The following is a 24,418-nucleotide window of genomic DNA, read 5'->3' as shown; positions in this document are numbered from 1 at the left end:
TGGTTTACTTTGTCACATTTGCACCTAAATACCACTGAACAAAGAAATAGAGCACTGATGTGTATCGATTTCAACTTCTTTTGCAAAGGAGAGATGCTAAGCCCAGGCAAAAGCGTGTAGACATTCGATTGCTCCTCACCTCATCAATAACCTATTATTTCAACCTAACATTCAGTGCCCACCTCACGCGAAGCATCACACTGAGCGAGGGGAACATGTAAGACAAGTTCCTCTTTTCAACTTAAATCGAGTTGGATAAAACAACGCAGAGAAGGATAAGTGCAGATCCAAGGTAGTGCAGGCCATGGGTTAAATGCAGCTGTTTAAATTGGATCCTGAAGAGTGAATCAAACTTGGAAAATGGATAGGAGAAAGCGAGAAAAGGAACAGTAAATCGGAACGTGTGTTCACTGGTATGAGATTCGTAATGAATCCCTCCATTAAAAAAACAATAAAAACCGAAGCCACGGAAAAGAAAGCCCGAAGTGGCGACGCCAAAAACAGGTCCTTCGACACGAACGTGCATAAAAATCAAGTAGAGACAAGTAGGAACATGGATCTTTGCGGTGCCTCACGGCCAACGGAGGGCAAGCCCCCAGCTGTTCAGGGCGGCTGACGTAACTTTATTTGCATTTCCCTGTTTTTGCAGCGAACCAGCCGCCGGGGTGGGTCCTTGACCGAGAAATCGGTCGTTTCCTGCTCGTCGAAGCGCGCGTGCCTGCGCCCGGGGCTGCGGGCGTTCTTCCCCAGGGAGGCGTGTAACGGAGAAAACTAATACGCGGAGTACTTGGCGGGCGGCGCGCGGCGGCTGCAGCCCCGTGTGGGAGTAGCCGACCGACGCCCCGCAGCCGGCCCAGCCCGCTCCCGCACCGCTCCACCGACGCCCCGGGGGCGTGCGGGCGGAAACGCGCGCAGCCGAGCGAGCACCGTTGTTCTCCTTTCCAGCCCATTTCCCCGCCCTTCCCGCCGGCCCCCGACGACGGGGCGGACGCGCTCGGGAACTCGTCAAGCACCCTCTGCGTCCGCCCCGCAGCCGGCCGGGCGCGGCCCCACCCCCGGGGACTGTGCGGAAGGCCTCGCTCGGGGGGACCCGCAGCAGCCGGGCCCCGAGCCCGCAGGGCCCCGAGCGCGCGCCGCACGCAGAGGCGGGGCCCGCGAACCAGGAAATGGAGGCGGGCTGACACCTTCGGCTTCCCGTAGTCCCCTCGTATCCCGGGCTCCCGCTTAACGCGCTGCGGCAGAGGAAGCGTCCTGTGCGCCGGGCACCTGCGACGCCAGTCCCGGGGTGAGTCGGCCGGCGGCGCTTCGCCGGGGCAGCGCCAGACGAGGACGGGCTGCGGACGTCGCTGTCTCGGAGTCCGGAGGTCGGTGGCAGGGACGTGTCGGCGCCCTGGTCGCACAGGTCCTGCCCGCGGCCGCGCGGGGCGGGGTGGCGGGAAGCTCCCGGGAGGGACTGGGCGCGGGAGCGGCGGCCCTGCTGGCGGCGGCTGCGGACAGCGGGGGCCGCCCCGCCGCAGACCCTCGGGTCCCTGGCTGCCCTGGCACTTGCCGGCCCCCAGGCCGAGCCTCGGGTCCCCGGCTGCCCTGGCACCTGCCGGCCCCCACCCCCATCCTCTGCGCTCCCGCGCTCTGAAAACACGGCAGTTCAGCGTGCAGAGTCATGTCACTGCAGGGTGAAAAAGTTCGCGTGCCAGGGCCGCCGCCGTTGCTTTGACCCTAAAACACGATGATGGCTTTTCGTGAAGCGAGCGAACAGCCGGCCCCGTCCCCGTGCGTCCCCGTGGACACTGGGGCAGTGACTGGTTTCGTGCCGGCTCGGTTCACACGGGTCACTCTTGCTCACGATGTAAATTATGAATGTGGCTATGGCATCTCTGTGTCCCTCCTTTCTGCTCGTACTCGCCCTTCCTGCACTTTCGGAGCAGAAGGAAGCGTTTTAAGGTTTCGACTGATGTCCGAATTAATGACAGGCTGGGGTTACGGTTCGGTGGTGAACAGAGAGGGATGCGGTGCCTTGTTTTTCTCAATAGAAACTCGGAGATGTGGTTACTGCGTGCGGTCTAATGACAGAATTGGCGGAAGAGAATGTGGGAAGCTTCCCTTTCGTTTCTCTTTTAGTTCTGCTTGACGACTGAAGTCTTCCTGCAGCTGTTGAATGGGGTCTTCTCCCAGAGGAGTACTTCAATCTTTAAAGCTGTGGCTGATGCGAAGCGCGCACAGTCCTCCGCCACCCCATAGTTAATTTTTTTCTTTTTAAGCCACAAGGGAAACTATATCATTGATATTCAAGGCATTGGATTTTTTTTTTGTTTTTTAAGCTTTTATTGATTTGTTTGAGAGAGACAGCTTGAGGGGAGGGACAGAGGGAGAGGGACAAGCAGACTGCCCGCTGAGCGGGGAGTCCAGATCAGGATCCCAGCCAGAGTCAGAGGCTTAACCGATGAGTCACCCAGGCGGCCCTGGATTTTTTTCTTTTTGACTTGTTTAATTTGGAGGAGGAAGAGCAATGCCTTCTATTAAAATAGGGGCAAAAATTTATAAAGCACTTACTATTCCATTGTTTTATTAATTCATTTAATCAGAACGAACCTGTGAGGTGAATGCTATTCTTATTCTTACTGTACAGATGACAAGAGTTAAATGAATATCTTTGGTAGTTGTACACGACTATTTACTGTTATTGTATTTTTAGTAATAAATTCCAAGTTAGATATTTTCTATGAATGTATTCTAAATTTATTATTTGGTTGTATTTCTGTTTGAGCAACTTCAGGACTTGGGTGGTAAAAAATAAAGGACAGGTAGTGCTAATTTAGCTTATGACAATTAACATCTTTCCTCTTACTGTTATTAAGTTGACTGCATGATCTGATAAACTTGTGTCTTTTTTATTAAAGAATAATTTACATATAATGTTGTATTAGTTTCAGATGTAACATTGAGTCAGTATTTATATGAAGTTTATATACATTACTTGTGAGATGATCACAGTAAATCTAACTAACATCTATCACCACAAAATTGTTACAGTGATATTGACTATATGTAGTAAACATCTGTTACTGTAACGGAACCAACAGGAGTTTGCTCCTTGGTGACTCAGAGATAGAAACTACACCCAGGTGAGTTGTCCCACAAAGGAAGCTTTATGTGCATCAAATAAGGAGATCCTGGGGAGTAACTTGCAAAGCTGGGACTCCCCCAGGAAGGGTGAATTGGCTGTTACGTAAATGAAGTTTGCACTCCTCCTTGATATTACATTAGTATTATAATGAGGTAAAGGTGATTGTTGGTTATTCCAGAGGTCACTCCTTGGTCCATGTGTACAGGTCTGAGTCAGGGGTTTAGGGCCACCAGAGCTCTTCCCCTGGGCAGTCATTATTGATTGAGGGGTAGTTTCTGTTTCCAACCTGGGATGTTATTCCCACAGGATCTTTTGCCTGAGTTAAGCTGGAGGGGCACCTAGGTTAAGCGGGTTAAGCATCTGCCTTCAGGTCATGATTCCAGGGTTCTGGGCTCCCTGCTCAGTGGGGAACCTCACTTCTCGCTCTGTCTGCTACTCCCCCGCTTGTGCTCTCTCTCTCTCACTCTTGCTCTATCTTAAATAAATAAAATCTAAAAAAAAAAAAAAAAAAAGCTGGAAAGAAGAGCTTAAGGAAAAATGCAGGACCAGCGTTGATGGGTACAAGGAGGTGGGTAGTAAAGGTCAGGTCTTGGGGTCTAGCTGGTGACATCACCATACAAGATTGTTACACTGTTATTGACTACATTCCCTGTTATATCCCTTTTCTTTTTTTTTTTTAATTTTTTAAATTTTTTTAAAGATTTTATTTATTTATGTGACAGAGAGACAGCCAGCGAGAGAGGGAACACAGCAGGGGGAGTGGGAGAGGAAGAAGCAGGATCCCAGCGGAGGAGCCTGATGTGGGACTGGATCCGGGAACGCCAGGATCACGCCCTGAGCCAAAGGCAGACGCTTAACGACTGCGCTACCCAGGCGCCCCATATCCCTTTTCTTATTTACTTTATAACTGGAAGATTGTACCTCTTCATTTCCTTCACCTGTTTTCTCCATCCCTCCCACCCCTGTTCTGTCTGGCAACCCTCTGTACCTATGAGTCTGTTTCTGTTTTGTTACGTGTTTCACTTAGCATAACACCCTCTAGATCCATCCATGTTTGTCACAAATGGCAAGATTTCATTATTTTTTATGTCTGAGTCCTATTCCATTATATGTATAAACCACATCTTCTTTATCAGTTCGACTATGATGGACATTAGGTTGCTTCCATATCTTAGCTATTGTAAATAATAATGTAATGAACATAGGATTATATAGGTCTTTTCCAATTAGCGTTTTTCATTTTCTTGGGTAAATACCAAGAAGTGGAGTTGCTGGATCATATGACAGTTCTATTTTTAACTTTTGAGGAACCTTCATACTGTTTCCCACAGTGGCAGCACCAATTTACATTCCCACCAGCAACACACGAGGGTTCCCTTTTCTCCACATCCTTGTCAACACTTGTAATTTCTTGTCCTTTTGATTTTAGCCATTCGGACAGGTGTGAGGTGACCTCTCAATTGTGGGTTTGATTTGCATTTCCCTGCTGATTAGTGCTGTTGAGCATCTGTTGAGTGATGTTGTGCCTGTTGCTTATCCGTATGCCTTCTTTGGAAAAAGGTCTGTTCAGGTGTTCTCATTTTCTTTTTGTTTAAAGTTCGATGATTTATTAGTTGCGTATAATGTTCTGCTCATTTTTAAATCAGATTGTTTGGTACTGAGTTGTATGAGTTTTTTTATGTATTTTGGATGTTAACCCCTTATTGGGGTATAATTTGCAAATACCTTCTTCCATTCGGTGGGTTTCCTTTTTGTTTGTTGATGGCTTCCTTCACTGTGCAGAAGCTTTTTCTTTTGTTGTAGGCCCGTTTGTTAATGTTTGCTTCTGTTGTCCTTGCCTGAGGAGACAGATCCAGAAAAATACTGCTAACACTGATGTCAGAGCGCTTCCTGCCTATGTTTCCTTTTAAGAGTTTTATGGTTTCAGGTCTTATATTTAAGTTTTTAATCCATTTAAAGTTTATTTTTGTATATGGTATGAGAAAGTGGCCCAGTTTCATTCTTTTGCATGTAGCTGTCTAGTTTTCTCAACATCACTTATTGAAGAGACTCTCTTTTCCCCATCTTGCCTCCTTTGTTGTAAACAAACTGACCATGTAACCGGGGGTTTGTTTCTGTGCTGTTGTGTTCTATTGATCTGTTTGTCTGTTTTTGATTACTATACCTTGTGGTGTACTTTGAAATCTGGGAGTGTGATACCTCCAGCTCTGTTGTTCTTTGTCAACATTGCTTTGGCTATTTGTTTTTTGTTTTTTGTTTGTGATTCCATACAGATTTTAGGATTATTTGTTTTAGTTATGTGAAAAATGCCATTGTATTTTGATAGGGATTGCATTCAATCTGTAGATTACTTTCGGTAGTATGGACATTTTGACAATATTAATCCTTCCAGTCTGTGAACATGGTATATCTTTATATTTATTTGTGTCATCTTCAGGTTCTTTCATCAGTGTCTTACAGTTTTGAGATTACAGGTCTTTCACCTCCTTGATTAAATTTATTCCTAGGTACTTTATTATTCCTGATGGAATGGTGAATGGGATTATTAATGTCTGTTTCTGAGAGTTCATTATTACTGTATAGAAATGCACTGATTTCCGTATATTGATTTTTGTATACTGCAACTTTACCGAATTCATTTATTCTAATAGTTTTTTTGGTGGAGGCTTTACGGTTTTTTTTACATAGTATGTCATCTGCAAATAGCAACAGTTTTACTTATTCCTCTCCAATTTGGATGGCTTTTATTTATTTTTCTTGCCTAATGGCTGTGACTAGGACTTCCAATACTGTGCTGAATACAAATGGCATAAGTGGGCAGACTTGTTCCTGATCTGAGAGGAAAAGCTCTCAGCGTTTCCCTGTTGAGTATGTTAGCTGTGCGCTTGTCATATACGTGGCCTCTATTATGCTGTTCCCTCTCTACTCACTTTTTTGAGAGTTTTTATCAAAAGTGGATATTGAATTTAAGCAAAGCTTTTTTGCATCTATTGAGCTGTTCATATGATTTTCATCCTTTGTTTTGTTAATGTGGTAAATCACATTAAATGATTTGCAGCTATTGAAAGAACCTTGCATCCCCAGAATAAATCCCATTTGGTCATGTGCATGATCCTTTTAATGTATTGCTGAATTCTGTTTGTTAATATTTTGTTCAGGATTTTTACATCTATGTTCATCCGGGATATTGGCCTGTAATTTTTTTTTTTTTTTTGGTAGTGTCTTTGTATGGTTTTGGTATCAGGGTAAAGTTGGCCTTGTAGAATGAATTTGGAGTGGAAGCATTCCTTCCTCTTTAGTTTTTTTGGAGTAGTTTAAGAAGAATAGGTATTAACAATTCTTGAAATGTTTGGTAGAATTCACCTGTGAAGCTTTCTAGTCCTGGACTTCTGTTTGTTAGGAGTTTTTTGGTTACAAATTCAATTTCATTACTAGTAATTGGTTTCTTCAGATTTTCAATTTCTACCTGATTCAATCTTGAAAGATTGTATGTTTCTAAGCATTTATCTATTTCTTCTAGGTTGTCTAATTTGTTGGGATATAATCATTCGTAGTAGTCTCTTATGATCCTTTTATTTCTATGGTATCAGTTGTAATTTCTCCTCTTTCATTTCTGATGTTATTTATTGGGCTCTGTCTTTCTCTTGATGAGTCTGGTTAAAGGTTTATCAATATTGTTTCTTTTCAAAGAACCCGTTACATTGAACTTTACTATTTTTTTAAATCTCCGTTCCTTTATTTCTGCTCTGATATTTATTATCTCCTTCCTCTTACTAATTTTGCACTTTGTTCTTTTTTTTCTATTCTATTTCTATTCTATCTTTTTGTTCTATTCTATTTCTATTAGGCGATGAATTTCCCTCTTAGAACTGCTTTTGCTACATTCCTTATATTTTAGAATGTTGTGTTTTCATTTGTCTAAAGGGATTTTATTTCCTCGTTGATTTTTTCATTGACCCATTAGTTATTTAGTAGCATGTTCTTTACTCTCCACACGTTTGTGTTTCTTTTTTTCCTTCTTCTTGTAATTGATTTCTAGTTCATTCTATTGTGGTTGGAAAAGTTGCTTGATATGATTTCAGTCTTCTAAAATTTATTGAGACTTATTTTGTGGCCTATGTGTGATCTTTCCTAGAGAATTTCCATGTGTACTTGAGAGGAATTTGTATCTGCTGTTTTTGGATTGGATGTTTTGTATATATATCTATTCAGTCCACCTGGTCTGATGTATCTTCTAAGGCCAGTGTTTGCTTGGTAATTTTTTGGTTGGATGATCTATCCAGCGATGTAAGTGGGGTGTTAAAGTTCCCCACTGTTACTGTGTTGCTGTTAATGTCTCCATTTGTGTTTGTTCATATTTGCTTTATATATTTACATGCTCCTATGTTGGGTGAATAAATATTTACAAGTGTTATATCTTGTTGGGTTGATTTTATCATTATGTAATGTCCTTGTCTCTTGTTACAGTCTTTGTTTTAAAATCTATTTTGTCTGATATAAGTATTGCTACACCAGTTTTCCTTTCTTTCCTATTTGTGTGGAATATATTTTTCCATCCTTTCACTTTTAGTCAGTGTATGTCCTTAGATCTGAAGTGAGTCTCCTCATATACGGCCTCATATGTGAATGGAAATGTTTTCCTTCCTTTTCCATTTTTTGGAATAGTTTGAGAATAGGTATTAACTCTTCTTTAAATGTTTGGTAGAATTTGCTTGCACAGCCATCTTGTCCTAGACTTTTGTTTGTTGGGTGTTTTTTGATTTCTGATTCAATTTTATCGCTAGTCATTGGTCTGTTGAAATTTTCCTATTTCTTCCTGCTTCAATTTTGGTAGGTTATGTGTTTCTAGGATTAATCCATTTGTTTTAGGTCGTCCAATTTGTTGGCATATAATTTTTCATAATATTCTCTTGCTAATCTTTTGTATTTCTGTGGTGTCAGTTCTTTCTCCTCTTTCATTTCTGATTTTTTAAAATCCTCTTTATTTATTGGTTGATTGATTGGATGAGTCTGGATAAAGATTTATAAATTTTGTTGATCTTTTCAAAGAGATGGCTTCTGGTTTCACTGATCTGTTGTATTTTTTTAGTTTCCAAATTGCTAATTTCTGCTCTAATACTTATTGCTTCCTTCCTTCTGCTGGTTTTGGTTTTTTTTTTTCCTTAGTTCCTTGAGGTGTAAGGTTAGATTATTTGGTTTTTTATTTTTCTTCTTGAGGTAGGTCTGTATTGCTATGAACTTCCCTCTTAGAACCACTTTTGCCACATCCCAAAGATTTTGGACTGTTGTGTTTTCATTTTCATTTGTCTCCATGTATTTTTTTATTTCCTCTTGGATTTTTTGGTTGACCCATTCATTGTTTAGTAGCATGTTATTTAAAAATCTGTGTATTTGGCTCTTCTCACATTTTTTTCTTGTGGTTGATTTCTAGTTTCATAGCATGGTGTGATTTTGATCTTTTTGAATTCATAGATGCTTGTTGTGTCGCCTAATATATGATCTGTTGTGGAGAATGTTCTGTATACTCTTGAAAAGAATGTGTATTCTGCTATTTCAGGATGGAATGTTCTGATTATATCTGTTAAATCCATCTGGTCCAGTGTGTTGTTCAAAGCCACTGTTTCCTTGTTTTTCTGTTTGGATGATCTGTCTATTGATATAAGTGGGGTGTTAAAGTCCCCTACTATTATTGTGTTATTGTCGATTAGTTCCTTTATGTTTATTATTAACCTTTTAATGTATTTGGGTACTCCATGTTGAGTGCATATATATTTAAGATTGTTATATCTTCTTGTTGGATTGTTCCCTCTATGATTATATAGTATCTTTCTTTGTCTCTTGTTATAGTCTTTATTTTAAAGTCTATTTTGCTACTCTGGTTTTCTTTTGACATCCATTTGCATGATAGATATTTCTCCATTCCCCCACTTTCAGCCTGCATATGTCTACAGTTCTGCAATGAGTCTTTTGTAGGCAGCAGATAGATGGGTCATGTGTGTGTGTGTGTGTGTGTGTGTGTGTGTATGTGTTTGTGTGTGTGTTTAAAGACCTTATTTATTTATCTGAGATAGAGATCAAGCACAAGCAGAGGAAGAGGGAGTCTGATGTGGGCTTGATCCCAGAACCCCAAGATCATGATCTGATCCAAGGTCAGATGCTTAACTGACTGAGCCACCTAGGTACCCCTAGTCTTGTTTGTGTGTGTGTGTGTGTGTGTGTGTGTGTGTGTGTTTAATCCACTCTGTCACTCTATGTCTTTTATTTTTTTAATTTATTTAAATTTATTATTTTTTAAAGATCTTAGATTTTTTTTTAAAGATTTAAAGATTTTATTTATTAGAGAGAGAGAGAAAGCGTGGGCGTGTGCAAACAGGGGGAGGAGCAGAGGGAAGAGAGGGACAAGTACTCTATGCTGAGTGGAGCCCAATGCCGGGCTCAGTCCCAGGACCCTGAAATCACGACACGAACTGAAACCAAAAGTCGGGTGCTCAACTGACTGAGCCACTCAGGCACTCCTCACCCTTTGTCTTTTAATTAGAGAATTTAGTCCATTTACATTCCAAGTAATTATTGATAGGTATGTATTTATTGCCATTTGATACTTATCTTGTGGTTGTTTTTATAGTTCTTCTGTATTACATTCTACCCTTGCTCCCTTCTCTAATGGTAAGTGTGCTTTCTTTAATGATTTACTTGGATTTCTTTCTCTTTTATTTTTGCATATCTGTTACTAGTTTTTGATTTGTGGTTACTATTAGGTTTGTATATAACATTTTACATATATAGCAGTCTGCATTAAGTTGATGATTGCTTAAGTTTAAACCTATTCTTCAGTTCTCTGTCCCCACATTTTAGGTATATGGTATCATACTTTACATTCTTTTATTTTATGCATGGCTTGAGTGATTTTTACAGATACACTTATTTTTACTGCTTTTGTGCTTCCTACTTGTTACTCTTACTCATGGTTTTTCCTTTCCACTCAATTAGTCCCCTTTAACATTTCTGGTAGGGCTGTTTTAGTGGTCATGAACTCCTCTAGCTTTTGTTTATCTAGGAAACTCTTTACCTCTTCTATTCTGAAAGATAGCCTTGCTTGATAGATTATTGGCTGCAGATTTTTTTCCTTTCAGTGCTTTAAATATATCATGCTACTGCCTTCTGGCCTGCATGGTTTCTGCTGAAGACTCAGCTGATAGGCTCATGGAGTTCCCCTTCTCTTGCGGCTTTTAAAATGCTCACATTATCACTACTTTTGTGCCATTTTAATTACTATGTGCCTTGGTGTGGACCACTTTGGGTTGATTTTGTTGGGGGATCTCTGTGTCTCCTAGATCTGGATGTCTGTTTCCTTGCCCAAATTTGGGAAGATTTCAGCTATTATTTTTTCAAATAAATTTTCTGCCCCCCCCCCATTTACTCTCTTCTCCTTCTAAGATTTCTATAATGCAAATGTTATGCTTGATGGAGTCACTGAGTTCCCTGAGTCTGTTCTCATGTTGCATTTTTTTTCTCTCTCATCTGCTCAGCTTGATTACTTTCCATTACTTTCTGTCCTGCAGGTCACTGATTCATTCTTCTGCTTTGGTACCCTGCTGTTTATTCCATGAGGGTATTTTTAATTTCATTTATTGTGTTCTTCATCTTTGATTGGTTCTTCGTTATCTCTGTTCAGGGTCTCACTGATGTCCTCCACTTTTTTCTCAAGTCCAGTGAGTACTTTATGATTATTACTTTAGATTCTCTATCAGGCATATTACTTATCTCCATTTTGCTTAGGTCTCTTGCTGTGGTTTTGTCCTGTTCTTTCATTTGGAACATATTCCTCTGCTTCCTCATTTTGTCTAACTCTCTGTTTCTCTGTGTTGGGAAAGTCACCTATGTCTCCTGTTCTTGAAAGTCATGGCTTTATGAGGACTTGTTCCTGTAGTGTCCTGCAGTGCAGTGTCCCCTGTTCACTGGAACCTGGTGCCCAGGGGTGTATCCTGTGTGTGTTGCACGCACTGTGGTGTGGTTTTGACCACTTTTGACTTCAGTCCATTCATCCTCAGCGGCTCTCTTTGTCTGCTGTGTGCAGTGTTTGGTCCTTGCGGTATTAGCGGACCAGTCTTGGGCTGCTGTGGGCTTGAGTTGAGTCAGGCATTTGCCAGAGATGTAGTAACTCCAAACTTCAGGGTGCTCTGTGTTGTTCCCTGCGAAGCTTTAGTTGGTGGGTGGGACCTGCAGTCAGAGCAGATGTCTGCCCTCAGTCCTCTGCTGGGTCGGCAGTCAGACTGGCGTGTGTGGTTATGTTCCCCTCGCCCCGGTGCAGTAATCGTTTGGAGTTGTGCTGGCCCCTGTCAGGGCTGCTTGCACACTGCCAGGCTTGTGGCCCGGATTTGAATGGGCTCCATCCAAGAGTGTATTGGAGGGGGTGGATCCGCAACATGAGGTCTAGTGGGGTGCAGTGGGGCAACAGTGTTAGCAAGGTTGGCACACCGCTGGTTTTCTATAGGAGAGGTCCTGACGCGAACTGAAGCACGCCTGGCTAAAAGCAGTACATTCCCGAAGGCCAGGGAGCGGGGAGCCATGGAAGCAAGTTAGGCAGTGAAAGTCAACACAGCACTGGTTCCCGCAGGTGGGCAGGTGGCTGTGTGTTTATGCTGTGGTGGGGGGAGGGAAATGGTGCTTGCCAGTTTCTTTCTTCTTGGAGGAGTATCCCAGTGATCCCTGCCCCTCCGGGACAAGCTCTGAGATTAGTAAATAAATCTCCCTCCCGTGGCCCCAGGCATTTTCCAAATTACTGCTTCTGTTCTGTATCTCTCTAGGCTGTTTGTTGAGCTCTTTCTTTAAGGGCGAGGACTGGGCTTCTTGTCGTCCTCTGGGCTCTTCCACAGCTGGGCCCATTAATTTTTAGAATTCCAGGCTTTAAGTCCCACTGGTTGTACAAACTCACAAAATTCAGCCCCTCTGGTTTTCAAAGCCAAATGTTAAGGGCATTTGTCTTCCCCGTGTGATCTTCTCAGTGCAATAGTCTGTTTCCCTTCCCTGTGCCTGCGGATTCCTCCCTCCCGTGGACAGGCTCGTGGTCCATTTAGCTCCTCACTGCGCGTCCACCCTTCCTACCCTCTTCTTTGTGGTCTTTTCTCTACATTTCATTGTGGAGTTTGTTCTGCCTTCAGGTTGTTTTCTGGTTTTCTACACGAGTACGGGTATTATCTAATTGTATCTGTGGAACAAGGTGGGCTGAGGGTCCTCCGACTCCACCATCTTCCCAGCAATCCTCCACCTTATTGTTTTGGGGTTTTTGTTTTTTGAAATCCACTCAGCCATCCTAAGTCTTTTGATGAGCGTTTAGTCCATTTACATTAAAAGTAATTATTGATAAGTGTGTATTCGTTCCACTTCGTCTTTAGTTTTCTGGTTGATTTTGTACTTTTCTTTCCCTGTGATTTGATGACTTTTCTTCCTGTAATGTTTGGATTCCTTTCTCTTTTATGTGTGTTTATCTATTATCGGCTTTAGCTCGTGGTTCATTTGTAACAACCTGTGTATCTAGCCGTCTGTTTCAAGGTGGTGCTGCAGAAGTTGGAGCATGTTGTAAAGGCACTACAGTTTTACTCTCCTTCCGTGTATTTTTTTAAGGTCATATCTGACCTTTATTTTGTGTGTCCCTTGACTAATTATTGTACATAGAGTTGATTTACGACTTTTTCTTTTATCCTTCATACTAAAGTTCTCTGCTGTTGATCCACTACTGTACTACATGTTTGCCTTTACCAGGGAGAGTTTTTTATATATATTTCTTCTAGTAATGGTGTTTTCTGCTTAAAGAAGTCCCTTTACTATTTCTTGTAAAACCTGTTTAGTGGTGATGAAGTCCCTTAGCTTTTGCTTTTCTGGGAAACTCTTTATCTCCCCTTCAACTCTAAATGATAACCTTGCTGGGTTAAGTATTCTTAGTTGTAAGTTTTTTCCTTTCAGCACTTTGAAGATATTGTGGTTCTCCCTTCTGGCCTGAAAAGTTTTTGTTGAAAAATCAGCTATTAATCTCGGGGGGGGGGGGGGGGGGCTGTTCCCTCCCCCCCCCCCTTGCTGCTTTTAAGATTCTCACTTTATTTTTAACCTTTTAATTGTAACATGACTTCATGTGGATTTATCCAGGTTCATTTTGGGGGGACTCTCTGTGCTTCTGGACCTGGATGTCTGTTCCCTTCCCCAGATTTGGGAAGTTTTCAGCTATTATTTCTTTAAAAATTTTTTGCCTTCATTCACTCTTCTTTTTCTGGGACCCCTATAATGTGAATGTTAGTACACTTGATGTTGTCCTAGAGGTCCCTTATGCTATCGTACTTAAAATTCTTTTTTTTTTTTTCTGCTCATTTTGGAAGATTTCTACTTCCCTGTCTTCCAGATCTCTGATCCATTCTTCTGTATCTAATCTGCTGTTGATTGCCTCTAGCATATTTTTCATTTCTGCCGTTATAGTCTTCAGCTGTGATCGGTGCTTTCCTATATTTTCTGTCTGTTGAAGTTCTCGCTGTGCTCACTCATTTCTTCTCCCTAGTTCGGTGAGCGCCTTTTTGATCATTGCTTTGAACTCCTTATTGAGCAGATTGCTTCTCTCTGTTTTGTTCTTTTTCTGAAGTTTTGTCTTGTTCTTTTTTTTCTTTCTTTTTTGTTTATTCTTTGTTGTTGTTCTTTTGTTTGCAACGTACTTTCCTGTCTCCTCATGTTGCCTAACTCTGTGTTTCAGTGTATGAGGTAGTTCACTGTGTCTCCTCGTCCTGAAGGAGTGGCTTTATGTAGATGTCCTGTGGGGCACAGAAACACAGCGCCCCCTGGCCACCGTAGACTTTGCTCCAGGGCTCTCCCTGCCCGGCGTAGGCGGCATGCGCCCTCCTGTTGTGGCAGCGCTGCGACTGTGGGCATGCTGCTGGGAGGGGCTGTCCCCCGCCTGCGGGCTGTCGCACCGGCTGCACCTGCTCCTGTTGCTCTGGTGGGCAGGGTTATCGCCCCGATGGCTGCAAGGCCATGCAGAGGCGCAAGGTTGCATGGGGCTCTCAGCAATGTGCACCCCTGACATTAGCAGTCTAGAGGGCACATCAGCATGACAGAGTGAGACAGCAAAAACGGCTGGCGCTGGTGTTTCAGTCCCCTGGGAGGACCCAGCTGTCCCCTCTCCAGCAGATGCTCCAAGGTTAATAGGGGTCTCCTTCACCTCTTGTCTCTGTGCTTTTTGTCTGGTATTTTTGTGCTGGTTTCTGGGTCGAGTGAGTCTGCACACGGGCCCTTTAAGAATGGGTTTTCCTTTCCCTACAGTTCTGTAGTTTTTAATGGGTGATTCCCTGTTGGTTTTGAAAGTCAGTTGTTTTGGGGCCATCTCACCTGTGCAGGATGTAAGGCCTGATGTGAGCTTGAATCTCACTCCTCTGGGGAATTTTCCATACCTTTGAGATCTGTGTGGACTCTGCAGTACCATGTCTGGATGTGGGTTTTCCATCAGCGAGACTGTATTTCTGCCCCTTCTGCCTGTCTTGTGCTGCGTCTTGTTGTGGAGGCCCTGCTCATCGAATGTCCAGGTCCCCTTTTAAAAGGAGGTATATTCCACATGTAGTTGTAGGAGGAGGTGAGCTCAGGGGCTTCCTATGTGGCCATTTTGAACCCTCTTCTCTACTGATGTATATTTTCAGTCACTATGTCCTGCACTGATAATCCAGAATCACTTAGTGCACAAGTACACAATGAAAGAAGGGGGTCAGATCTTTGATTGTAATAGCATCCTATTATTTGGTAAATATAAGCAAGATAATTTGTAATTTAAATTGAAAAGTTAGGATGAAGAAAAGTGATGCATGCTAATTTTTCCTCCCCTCTGTTCTAATTTTACACAGGGCAAGAGCATCAGTTTCAATCTGGGAAGCCTTTAAATGAAACGTGCTTAAAATCTTAGATCCTACATAGAGAGACCTCAATCAACAATAAGGTGGAAGAGCGTGATGTTGTCCTTAGCAAACCTGCAGAATATCATCTATAACCCGGTAACTGACTCTATAGCATCACTTGTTATCTGTGGCAGGGTTTAGCGCAAATCCAATTGGGTAGTGATTATCCATTGCCGAGGAGGAGAGACGATCAAATTCAGTGAACATATGGAAAGGGACTGTGGTAGGGACTGTGGTGATACAGCCCTTGGAGCTCAGTCCAGCGGAGGACGAAGCCACAGTGATAATACAGGGTGGTGAGAGTGTGTTCGGAGTGGAGAACACGGGGTACGGTGGAGGGAAGCCAACTTTGGGGGTGCTGGGAAGATAACCACAAGACATAATTTTCAAAGGAAAATGGATTTGTTGCTCTTTTTTGATTAGACCCTGTTCATGAGAAATAAATGTCTCAGCGTTTCCCTCAGGTTTTCCCTCTGCCTTTCGAATACTGCTTCGTCCTTGGGTGGGGAAAGGTCAAAAGCCAGGGGCAAGATGGAGAAAGGAAGGAATTAGGGTCTTGTGGTCCAAGAGCCCCAGTGACTGCAGTTGCTGGAACTTTCAGTGTACATCCTGGGAAGTAAAGAACTTGTTTTAGTTTTCGGTGGTGATGAGAATCTTTAGAAATGTCTGGTTTCCGCATATCTGAAGCTAAACCCTGAATTTAGGTCTGACGTAGAGTTGCTGCTTTTTTTTTTTTTTTTTTGGTAACTCCCCCCCGCCCCCTGCTGGTGGGCAAGAGAGAGGGTGCGAGTCCTAGAAGCAGGGCCCCACACCAGTCCCATTAGTGTTCATGGTGCCCTTTTTCTGTTACTTCCTTTCTAGTTGGAACTCTTTTTTACCTGGGTTTTGATGCCATTGTGCAGAGTGAGGGTCAACCACCACATCAGGCAAATTCCACTTTGGAAGAAACAGCGTTGGGTAGTAGGCTTCCTTTAAAAAGGAAGACCGAGTTTGAAGTCAGCGAGACAGTCAAAAGGATTTTCTCTACCCTAGAGTTAAAAACATGTCAAGGTTGGGGGTGCCCGGGTGGCTCAGTCGGTTAAGCATCCCATTCTTGATCTCAGCTCAGGTCTTCATCTCGGGGTCATGAGTTCATTGGGCTCCACGTTGGGTGTGGAGCCTACTTAAAAAACAACAGCAACAATAGCTCAAGGTTGTAGATGGACTTTCTCCAAAGATTAAAAAACAAACCGGCTGCCCACCTGGGTGCCTGACATCCAGTCCTGGCTCCCGCAGGAGGCGGAAGGGCTGGTCAGGTGACGCTCCTCCATTCTGCCCGTCTTGCACAAAGGTGCCTTATCCGAATGCGATTTAGAAAGTAATCGTTTAGATTGAAATCCCTGTGCGTCTTGATCCAAGCATGCTGACGAGTCCTGTCATTTCTGGGGTTAGCACGTGCAGCGACAGGGTCGAAGCAAGAGAACGTGGAAGTTCATTTCCCGCCGAAGGGCTGCTCCAGGGCCGGAAGCGCAGCCACGCCTCCCGCATGGCCTCGCTGCTGTTGTGAGAATAGTTCGTGGTGACACGTTCTTCCGAAGTAAATGTTTTTGGCAAATAGCGCTTTTTTTGTTTTTCTGTTTTCTAGTCTGTTTTCACAAGCCAAAAAGGGTAGAGGTAGAAAGATTGAACCAAATAGCAAAGATGACATTTTGCTGGGGCACCTGGGTGGCTCAGCCGGTTGTGTCCTTCTCTTGATTTCAGCTCAGGTCGTGATCTCAGGGTCATGAGATGGAGCCCGGCGTCCGGCTCCGTGCTCAGCAGGGAGTCTGCTGGAGATTCTCTCTCTCCCTCTCCTGCCCACCCCCTGCATCTTTCTCTCTCTGTCTAATATAAATAAATCTTGTAAAAAAATGACATTGTGCTCCATCTTTAAATTTAATAAATATTCATAGCACCACGTGTGCACACTGCTAAGCTCTTCTTCAGTTTTTTGAACTGGTCACTAACAAAATAACTGTAATGCAAGAAAATAATTCTTTTTAAGTCTAGCTTGTACATATCCTAATCGATTGACTTAAAACATCAAAGTTATTTGCAGCCTCTGCTTTTTCCCCATTGTCTTTTGAACATGGGAAGGGCAGCTAGCTGCAAACGGGAGAAGAGCTTAAGCAGTGTGGACATGTGTGTGTTTTTTGACTTTTTACTGTATGCTTTATTAAGCATTATGAAGACTCAGAACTACCACCTTTTAATTTTTATTTCTTAATGTTTCTAAAGCTTCCATCCACATTGGCGGCAAATTCTATCCGTATTAAGTCCTCTTGGAAAAAATACAGTACACTGTGTAACTGTCCTGTGTGCTTTTTCATACCGAATTTATTTCAGTGTTGTGTATACAGTTCTTAATATGTGACTGAGTGTTAGCTGGTTCAGACGTTATTTAGCAATGAATCAAATTGGTTGTGAACATTCATTCCACCTGGTGCCGGAAAGCTCATCCTTCCAGTCCCCTTGGGAACCTCGCTTCCACCTTTATCCTTTTCTCCTTAGCCCTCTGAGTACCCCCTTTCTGCCTTACCACTTCATCTTTAAACACAAAACAGTAAACTCTTTCTTAACCTCCGAGGTCCCTCCAGCCTCGTGTCCTTCTTGTTCTCCCTTGTTGACCATTGTCTGAGACAGCGTCTCTTCTGCTGTCTTGATTCTCTAACCACAGCTCTGCCCTCTTGATTTTCTTTTTTTTTTTTACTCTTTCTTAATTTCCTTTTTGTCTTTACTCATCATGTCTTGCTCTTCATTTTGCATCTTTACTGATCACCGTTAGACCTTCTGAGTATGTGCAGGACATGTGAGCAGTTCCGGCCTTTTACCTAAAGCTCTGAGATGCCCCGCCAACCCTTCAGGACTGAGGAGTTCCTATCCAACGTCACGTCTGCCTCCCCGAGTCAGCTTCCCTTCTGTGGGTTTCCATTTCTTTCCATGTCTTTCTGCTGTTTACTTCTACCTCCTCCCATGCCACCAAGCCCCCAATAGTTTGAAGGTAATCTGTGTTCCAAATTTAATTTCATTTATTAAACACAGTGGCTTTTCCTTTTTTATTATTTTTAAAATCTAAAGATAGTATGTGTAAATCATTTTTAAAAGCTCAAACCGTATTTAAGGGTTACAGTAACCCGTACATTTTCCTTCCGCGCTGGTGCTCGGCTCCCTGCCCGCGGCAACCACACTTCCCGGTTTTGTGTACAGCCTTCCCAAGAGCACATGTGAGTATCCCAGAGTGTGTCGTGCGTGTCACTTTTATTGGTCCTGTTTCTTCACACGTGTGTCACACTACAAACCTCGTTTCATGGTGCTTCTCGTGAAGTGAGGGTCTGGGGCGCCCGGCGTCAAGTCTGTCAGGACCGTTTCCCTAACACCATTTGCTCTCTTCATGTCTGTGTCACAATTTGGAAATTCGTGGAACACTTCAGACTTTTTCATTATCATCATAACAGTGATCAGTGATTATAACCTGCTGGAAGCTCAGACAATGGTTCGCATTTTGTACCAATATTTTTAAATTAAGGAAAGTACTTTTTTTCTTCTTTAGGTATAATGCCATTGCACACTGAATAGACTGCAGTATCACGTAAACCTCTTTTTTTATGCACTGGGAAACCAAAAGATGTATCTGACTAGCTTTACTGCAGTCTTCACTTTGTGGAAGTGCCCGGAAACTGAGCCCGCAGTGTTTCCGGGGTGTGCCCGCATAGACACTGCCCTGTGTGCTGCTTTCCCCACGCAGCGCGTTTTGGAGCTGTCTGCACGCTTGGGACTTCTCGCTCATCTTCGTGGCTGCATGACTGGCCCGTTGGACGCATATACCATCACTTACTCAGCCGGTTCCCAGGAAAGGACTGTTCCCTTTTGTGGTGGGACCCCACGCTCTGGTGTACGGCCTTATGCATGCGTGCCAGTAGTTTACAGGGTAAATCTGTAAAAGTGGAATCACTGGGTCAAAGGGCATGATACCCACTTCATTATCTTCTTAAAAATCTTCCTTATTTATCCATGTTAAGGATTTTGACAGCCTTCCCATATTGAACTTGACCTCCTTGATGTGTCTAGCTGACTGATCCTTCTGTCCTTTCTCTTCCCATCCCCCGCCTTGAGGTCCCCGACACACACCCAGGTGTGATGATTCATGGGCACAGAGTCCTGCTCGTGGCTGTGCTTTATTACAGTGAAACGATACGGAGCCATGTGACTAAGGGAAAGGCACCTGGGGCACAGTCCAGGGGAAACCTTCAAAGTCCCACGGGTCCTCTCCCGGTGACTCCCCCAGGACGTGCTGAAACCCCGCAGCAACACACTGTGACAGTGCATGTGAAATGCTGCCCACCAGGGAAGCTCCGCAGAGACTCCCTGCCCAGGGGTGGATGGGGCGCTGGTCACGTGGTCCGCTGCCGCCTGGCACGTACCGGGATTCCAGACTCCCATCAGGAAAGCAGGTTTTTAGCTTAACCATATGGCTTGTACCAACAGTTTAGGTGCAGGAGACCACCCATGGCCGTCTGGGTGGTGGTGCTCTCCCCAGCAGGGGGCCAACCTCGTCAGGAGGCCTTGCAGGGCTCACCATCCCGTCTGCTTTGTTCATTCTTTTCTGCATACTCCCTCATTTTACAAGCCATTTTACAAACCTTTGCCCCTGGCTCTTCCTGTCTCAGCTTCTCTACCTTGGTACCTATAATAATCCTCTCTGCTCTGACTTGGAGCATGAGTCCTGCCACTCACTCACTGTGTGGCCCTGAATCCCCTACATCAGTGTATGTGGCCTTAGCTGTTCTCCCAACCGTCACACCAGACGAGTTCAAATCTAAACTCTTCTTCCTTCTGAAATCTCTTTCCTCCCCAGTTTTACCATTTTAGATGGCGGCCCCTATAGATGGTTTCCTTTGAAGTCGTTCTGTGTCTGTCTCTTCCTCCCTGTGTCCCCCAGTGTCTACCGCCATCATCCTGGCTTGTATCCTTGTCTCCGGCTGCCTGCAAGTAGCCAGTCTCCCAGTGAACCCCCTGCGCTCCGGCATCCTGTGTCCCACTGGACTGTTGCCCCCAAACCCCGCTTTCATGATCTCATTCTACAGTCTGACCCTCTGTCCTGAACTGCCCCCTTAACTGCTTGTCTGCCAGACCTGTTTTGTCTTTTCCTGCCTCTCTGCTTTTGTAAAGGGACATGTCTCCCTGAGCTGGCTTCCCCCTCCTAACCGCGCAGCTCACATCACATTCCTCATCAACTTTCTTTGGGCAACTTGGAATTCTTCCTACATTTTTCTGAAGCACTGATCTGGCACCTACTTACTGCCGTGTATGTGAAGATGGGGAAGATGTTCGTAGTTGCCCCCACAGAGCCAGTCTAAGCAGAAAAGGAATTTATTCAGTGATACTGAGTGGTTCTCAGAATCTCTAGCAGGACTGAAGGACCACACTTGGCAACCACAGAGTCAGAGACGACACCAAAAGTCGTGCTGTAAGACTCTTCCCACCACAATGGTCCCTTTGCACCACCAGCCCCACCCGGGCCAGCTCTGCCTCCGACCCTGCCGGCAGCGCAAACACTCAGTGATTCCGTCTTCTTGTCACTGGTTCTAACTTCCCGTCTGAGCTGGCGGTCCCGAGTGACGGACTTTTGTCCTGTCCCTCGCCCTTCCCTGCAGCCTAGATGAGGCTGAGTGAGGGTCTTCCGGATACGGGAGAAGATTGTGACTCTGAACAGCCGCGTATCCCAGGTGCACTACAGGCTCCTCCCGGACAGGACTCTCATACGTCTTTCAGTTGCAAAGTCCGCTTGGGAGAGACCTTTGTGGCAGCAGACATCGCAGAAGTCACCCTAAAACAGGCAGAGCAGTGAGGGTCAGCTAGGATGTTCGGCAGGTAACACGAAACCCAGCTACGGCCTAAGCTTACAGTATTGTCTCCAGTGCGATCAGAACTGTGTTTTAATTTTTTAAAATTATTCATGAAACATCAAAGCTTGACGTTTGCCTACGAAACAGCGTCCTTCTTCCTTTTCAGGGGAGCAGACAGTCAAGAGTTCAAGGAGTGGGCTGCAGGACATCTCGTGTGACTCCCGTGACCCAGATCACTTGAGTGTGACTGACACCACGGGGGGTGCTTTCCTAAGTGGAAAGCGTTAGTCCACGTGGCGGAAATTCCGCACTGTTGTTTCTCAGACTGGAACAACTTATTGACAATTGTGAAGAACTTACTAGCATTGATGGGAATAGATTATTGGTCTGAGAAAGCTCTTTCCAACCCTAAAGTTAAATATATAATAAAAACTTGTGGTTTTAAACATATAAATGCTTATGATAGAGATCTGGAAAATATAAACATATGAAGAAAATTAAGATCCCATTCCTCAAGAAAACTTGTTAACATTTTTGGTTTATTTCTTTACGGTGTTTTTTTTTTATGTTCATCATTAACTTAAGGTTAAGATCATACTGTGTATAGTTCTGTAGGCTCTTTTCTCCGTAATATTTATATCCCCTAACATTTTGCATCATTAAATATTCTGCATAAATATATTTGGAATGTATATAAAATTTGAAGTTACGAAGACTGTTGAGTTGAGTAACAGATTTACCCTGAGGAGGCTGTTCCTGGACTCGGCTGTGGCCCAGATATCGGTGTGGACGTGTAATTCCTTCCACACGGTCTGCGCGGAGCCCAGCGGCTCTGGCGTGGGGCTGTGGCCAGCCTCCGCATGTGTGGCGTTTGCTGCTGCGATGGGCTCTGCTCCTCCCACCCACCTGCTCTCGGCAGCTCTCACGACAGTAGGGGCAGCTGGCTTCCGTCGTTTCCTGCTTTTCTTGGTCATCGCTTGGCTCCCTGGTCAAGGCAGCCACACGTGTGGTTGAGCCGCCACTCAGCTGCTGCTCCTCTGCGTGGGTGCGGCTCTGGCCGGGACCGGTTTCTGGGCTGGTGAGCGCCCACTCCTTCACCACGTAACCACCGATCGTTCCTGACCTTGGTCCTAGGCCTGCCCTGCGCAGCGTACAATCCAGGCAGCGTCTCCTGTGCTGTGAGGCCCGTCAGAACGGGGTGGGGTCCACTGGCCCCTGGCGTCTGCAGAAGGTTCCGTGGAAGAGGCTGGCGCTTGCCCGGAGGTTTTCAGCTTAGGAGCAACCAATCTGTAGCTACTTTTATATGCTTTCCTGTTTTAGGTCTTATTTCTTGACAATCAGAGCTACCTTGGATAGATTTTAGCACTCATGTCCTAACTGGGGTGAGCTGGGCATAAGGCTTGATGGCGTCTGGCCTGCGTGGTTTGCTCAGATGCCCCTGAATGGAAGGGGCGATGGTTGTGATGCAGAAGATGCAGCCAGTGTGGGCGTGGAGGGAGGACAGTCGAGTCACCTCTGGGGAAGTGGAGTGACAAGATCTGATCGTGTGTTCGGCCCCAGACAAAAAGGCTGGGTTCCAGGTGATGAGGGGCAGGCTGGGACCTGGATACTTGTTGGAACCTAAGCCTACAGACTGGACCAGGCCAGGCCAGGCCGGTGCTGTGTCGTGAGAGACCACAGGCACCCAGAGTCATCCCTGAGATCGTGCAGCTCTGATTCCCAGCAAGGGTCTAGAAGCCTGGCAGGGAAGATTAGACACTCGGCTCCCAGGTGTGGCGGAGGGGCTGTGTTCGGAGCCCCCTCCACAGGCAGTGAGTAAGTGTCACTGCCTCCATCAACATGGGCTTGGGGCCTCGCGTGGTCTCGGTCCCATGTTGGGATCATCAGTGGAACTTTGGGGGAAGGGGAGGGGGAGGGGAACAGGACTTCCAGCAAGTTGTTTTTTCTATCAGAATTATCCTATTAAGTAGACATTTTATTTCACAAAACCCCCAAGCCAAATAAGAAGTCGTATGAACTTTCAGCTGTGTCTTTCTCTTTTCAGATACTGTCACTATCTTGTTTGAATAGTGACGTAGAAAATGCTAGATTCCAAACAGATTTACATGCAGCCTTTCAAAATGTAGTCTTTCTGTTTTACGTAAACATCCACTTGTTAAAATTATTTTTCCTAGGTACTCCCGTATGTCGGGACCATTCCTGGGCAGCTGGAGCCTGGAACTTTGATTGTGATACGTGGGCATGTCCCCTGTGACTCGGACAGGTAAAGCCATCGCAATTCATGAAGCAGGAACACGGCCGAAGGGTCTTTTTGTGGGGAGACAGTTTCTGATACTTTGAGGCCTGGTTTTGCTTTCATCAGCAGCCCCAGCCCAGGTGCTGAGATGGGAGTGAATGACTGAAATAAAGGTCACTTGGGTGTTTTATTGCAGGAAGTCTGGTTTGAATATAAAGGATTAGATATCTAGTTAATGACAGGAATTGTGGTCAGACTCCCAGGGACAAGGTCTAGTTACAGTGAAACGTTCTCACAGCATCATTGCTTAAGATCCGTTCTGGGCATGTTGTCTGATGCTTGCTTTGGGTACAAACTGTGGACGAGGCTGTCTGAGTGCAAGCTGGGCCAGCTCTGTGTGGCTGATGCCCAGATAACAGCGGTTTCAATAAGAAGCCAAAGTCAAGTCTGAAGAAGACAGCCCGTATGTTTCCAGGTAACTCCGTAGAATCTAGAGAAGCAGGCCTCTTCTGGCTCTCGGTTCTGCTGTCCCTCTTTCTCATGGCTCACGGCAGCTAGAAATCCAGCCCTTACACCATGTTGTGGGTGGCTGGGTGGGTCCCTGTGGGGTTTGAGGGGAGTGGGCAGGGGAGGGGGGTGGACAAAAGGCAGGTGCCAGCTGACTTAGGGCCATTCCCGGGAGCTTTCCAGAACATTTCCACCTTGGCAGAGCCTCCAGCACTGGAGGACGCCTGTTTGCCGGGGGGCTGGAAAACGTGGGCTCTTACTCTGCACAGCTCAGGGCTCTGTACGGAGGGGGGAAAGGAAGATTCTGTAAGAAGGTGTTTAGGCCACGTGGGTGGACACGCAGAGGATCCGTCACGGGTCGCTGAGGCTGGGTTTTGGTGCTTGCTGGGCCTTCCCCGGCAGCCTCCTTCCGAGTGCCCACGTGGCCCCTTGCCCTCGCAGGTTCCAGGTGGATCTGCAGTGCGGGAGCAGCGTGAAGCCGCGCGCCGACGTGGCCTTTCATTTCAATCCGCGCTTCAAGTGGTCCGACTGCATCGTGTGCAATACTCTGAAGAATGAAAAATGGGGGTGGGAAGAGATCACCTACGACGTGCCTTTCAAAAAAGAAAAATCTTTTGAAATTGTGATTATGGTGTTGAAAGACAAATTCCAGGTAGGTTTTGGAGAATAATGGTGGCACCCAGGGCAGCTCTGCATGTCCGTAAACTTGCCCTTCCATTATTTCCAGAGAAAAAGAGTGGCTTTATCCTTTTGCTCGAAAGTA

The 24,418-nt window shown here is 45.0% G+C and overlaps 1 protein-coding gene across 3 annotated transcripts in view; it reads left to right on the top strand.

The window, feature by feature from the left end:
- Positions 1 to 1,133: 1,133 nt before the first annotated feature.
- The window catches only part of LGALS8 (galectin 8), a 35,944-nt gene continuing 12,659 nt past the window's right edge, over positions 1,134 to 24,418 (top strand). The window contains exons 1-4 of one of the 3 annotated variants that reach the window (XM_026504025.4): positions 1,134 to 1,285; positions 14,998 to 15,144; positions 23,087 to 23,175; positions 24,097 to 24,307. In XM_026504025.4, the coding sequence (XP_026359810.1) occupies positions 15,103 to 15,144; positions 23,087 to 23,175; positions 24,097 to 24,307 (342 nt within the window). In that variant the 5' untranslated portion in view covers positions 1,134 to 1,285; positions 14,998 to 15,102. Of the gene's footprint in view, positions 1,403 to 14,997; positions 15,145 to 23,086; positions 23,176 to 24,096; positions 24,308 to 24,418 lie in introns of all 3 variants that reach the window. The other 2 variants (XM_026504023.4, XM_026504024.4) reach the window with 2 other exon arrangements.

Source organism: Ursus arctos, unplaced genomic scaffold, assembly GCF_023065955.2.
Source record: "Ursus arctos isolate Adak ecotype North America unplaced genomic scaffold, UrsArc2.0 scaffold_7, whole genome shotgun sequence".
NCBI classification, from domain to species: Eukaryota; Metazoa; Chordata; class Mammalia; order Carnivora; family Ursidae; genus Ursus; species Ursus arctos.
This window is presented reverse-complemented; position numbering and strand designations above follow the sequence as displayed.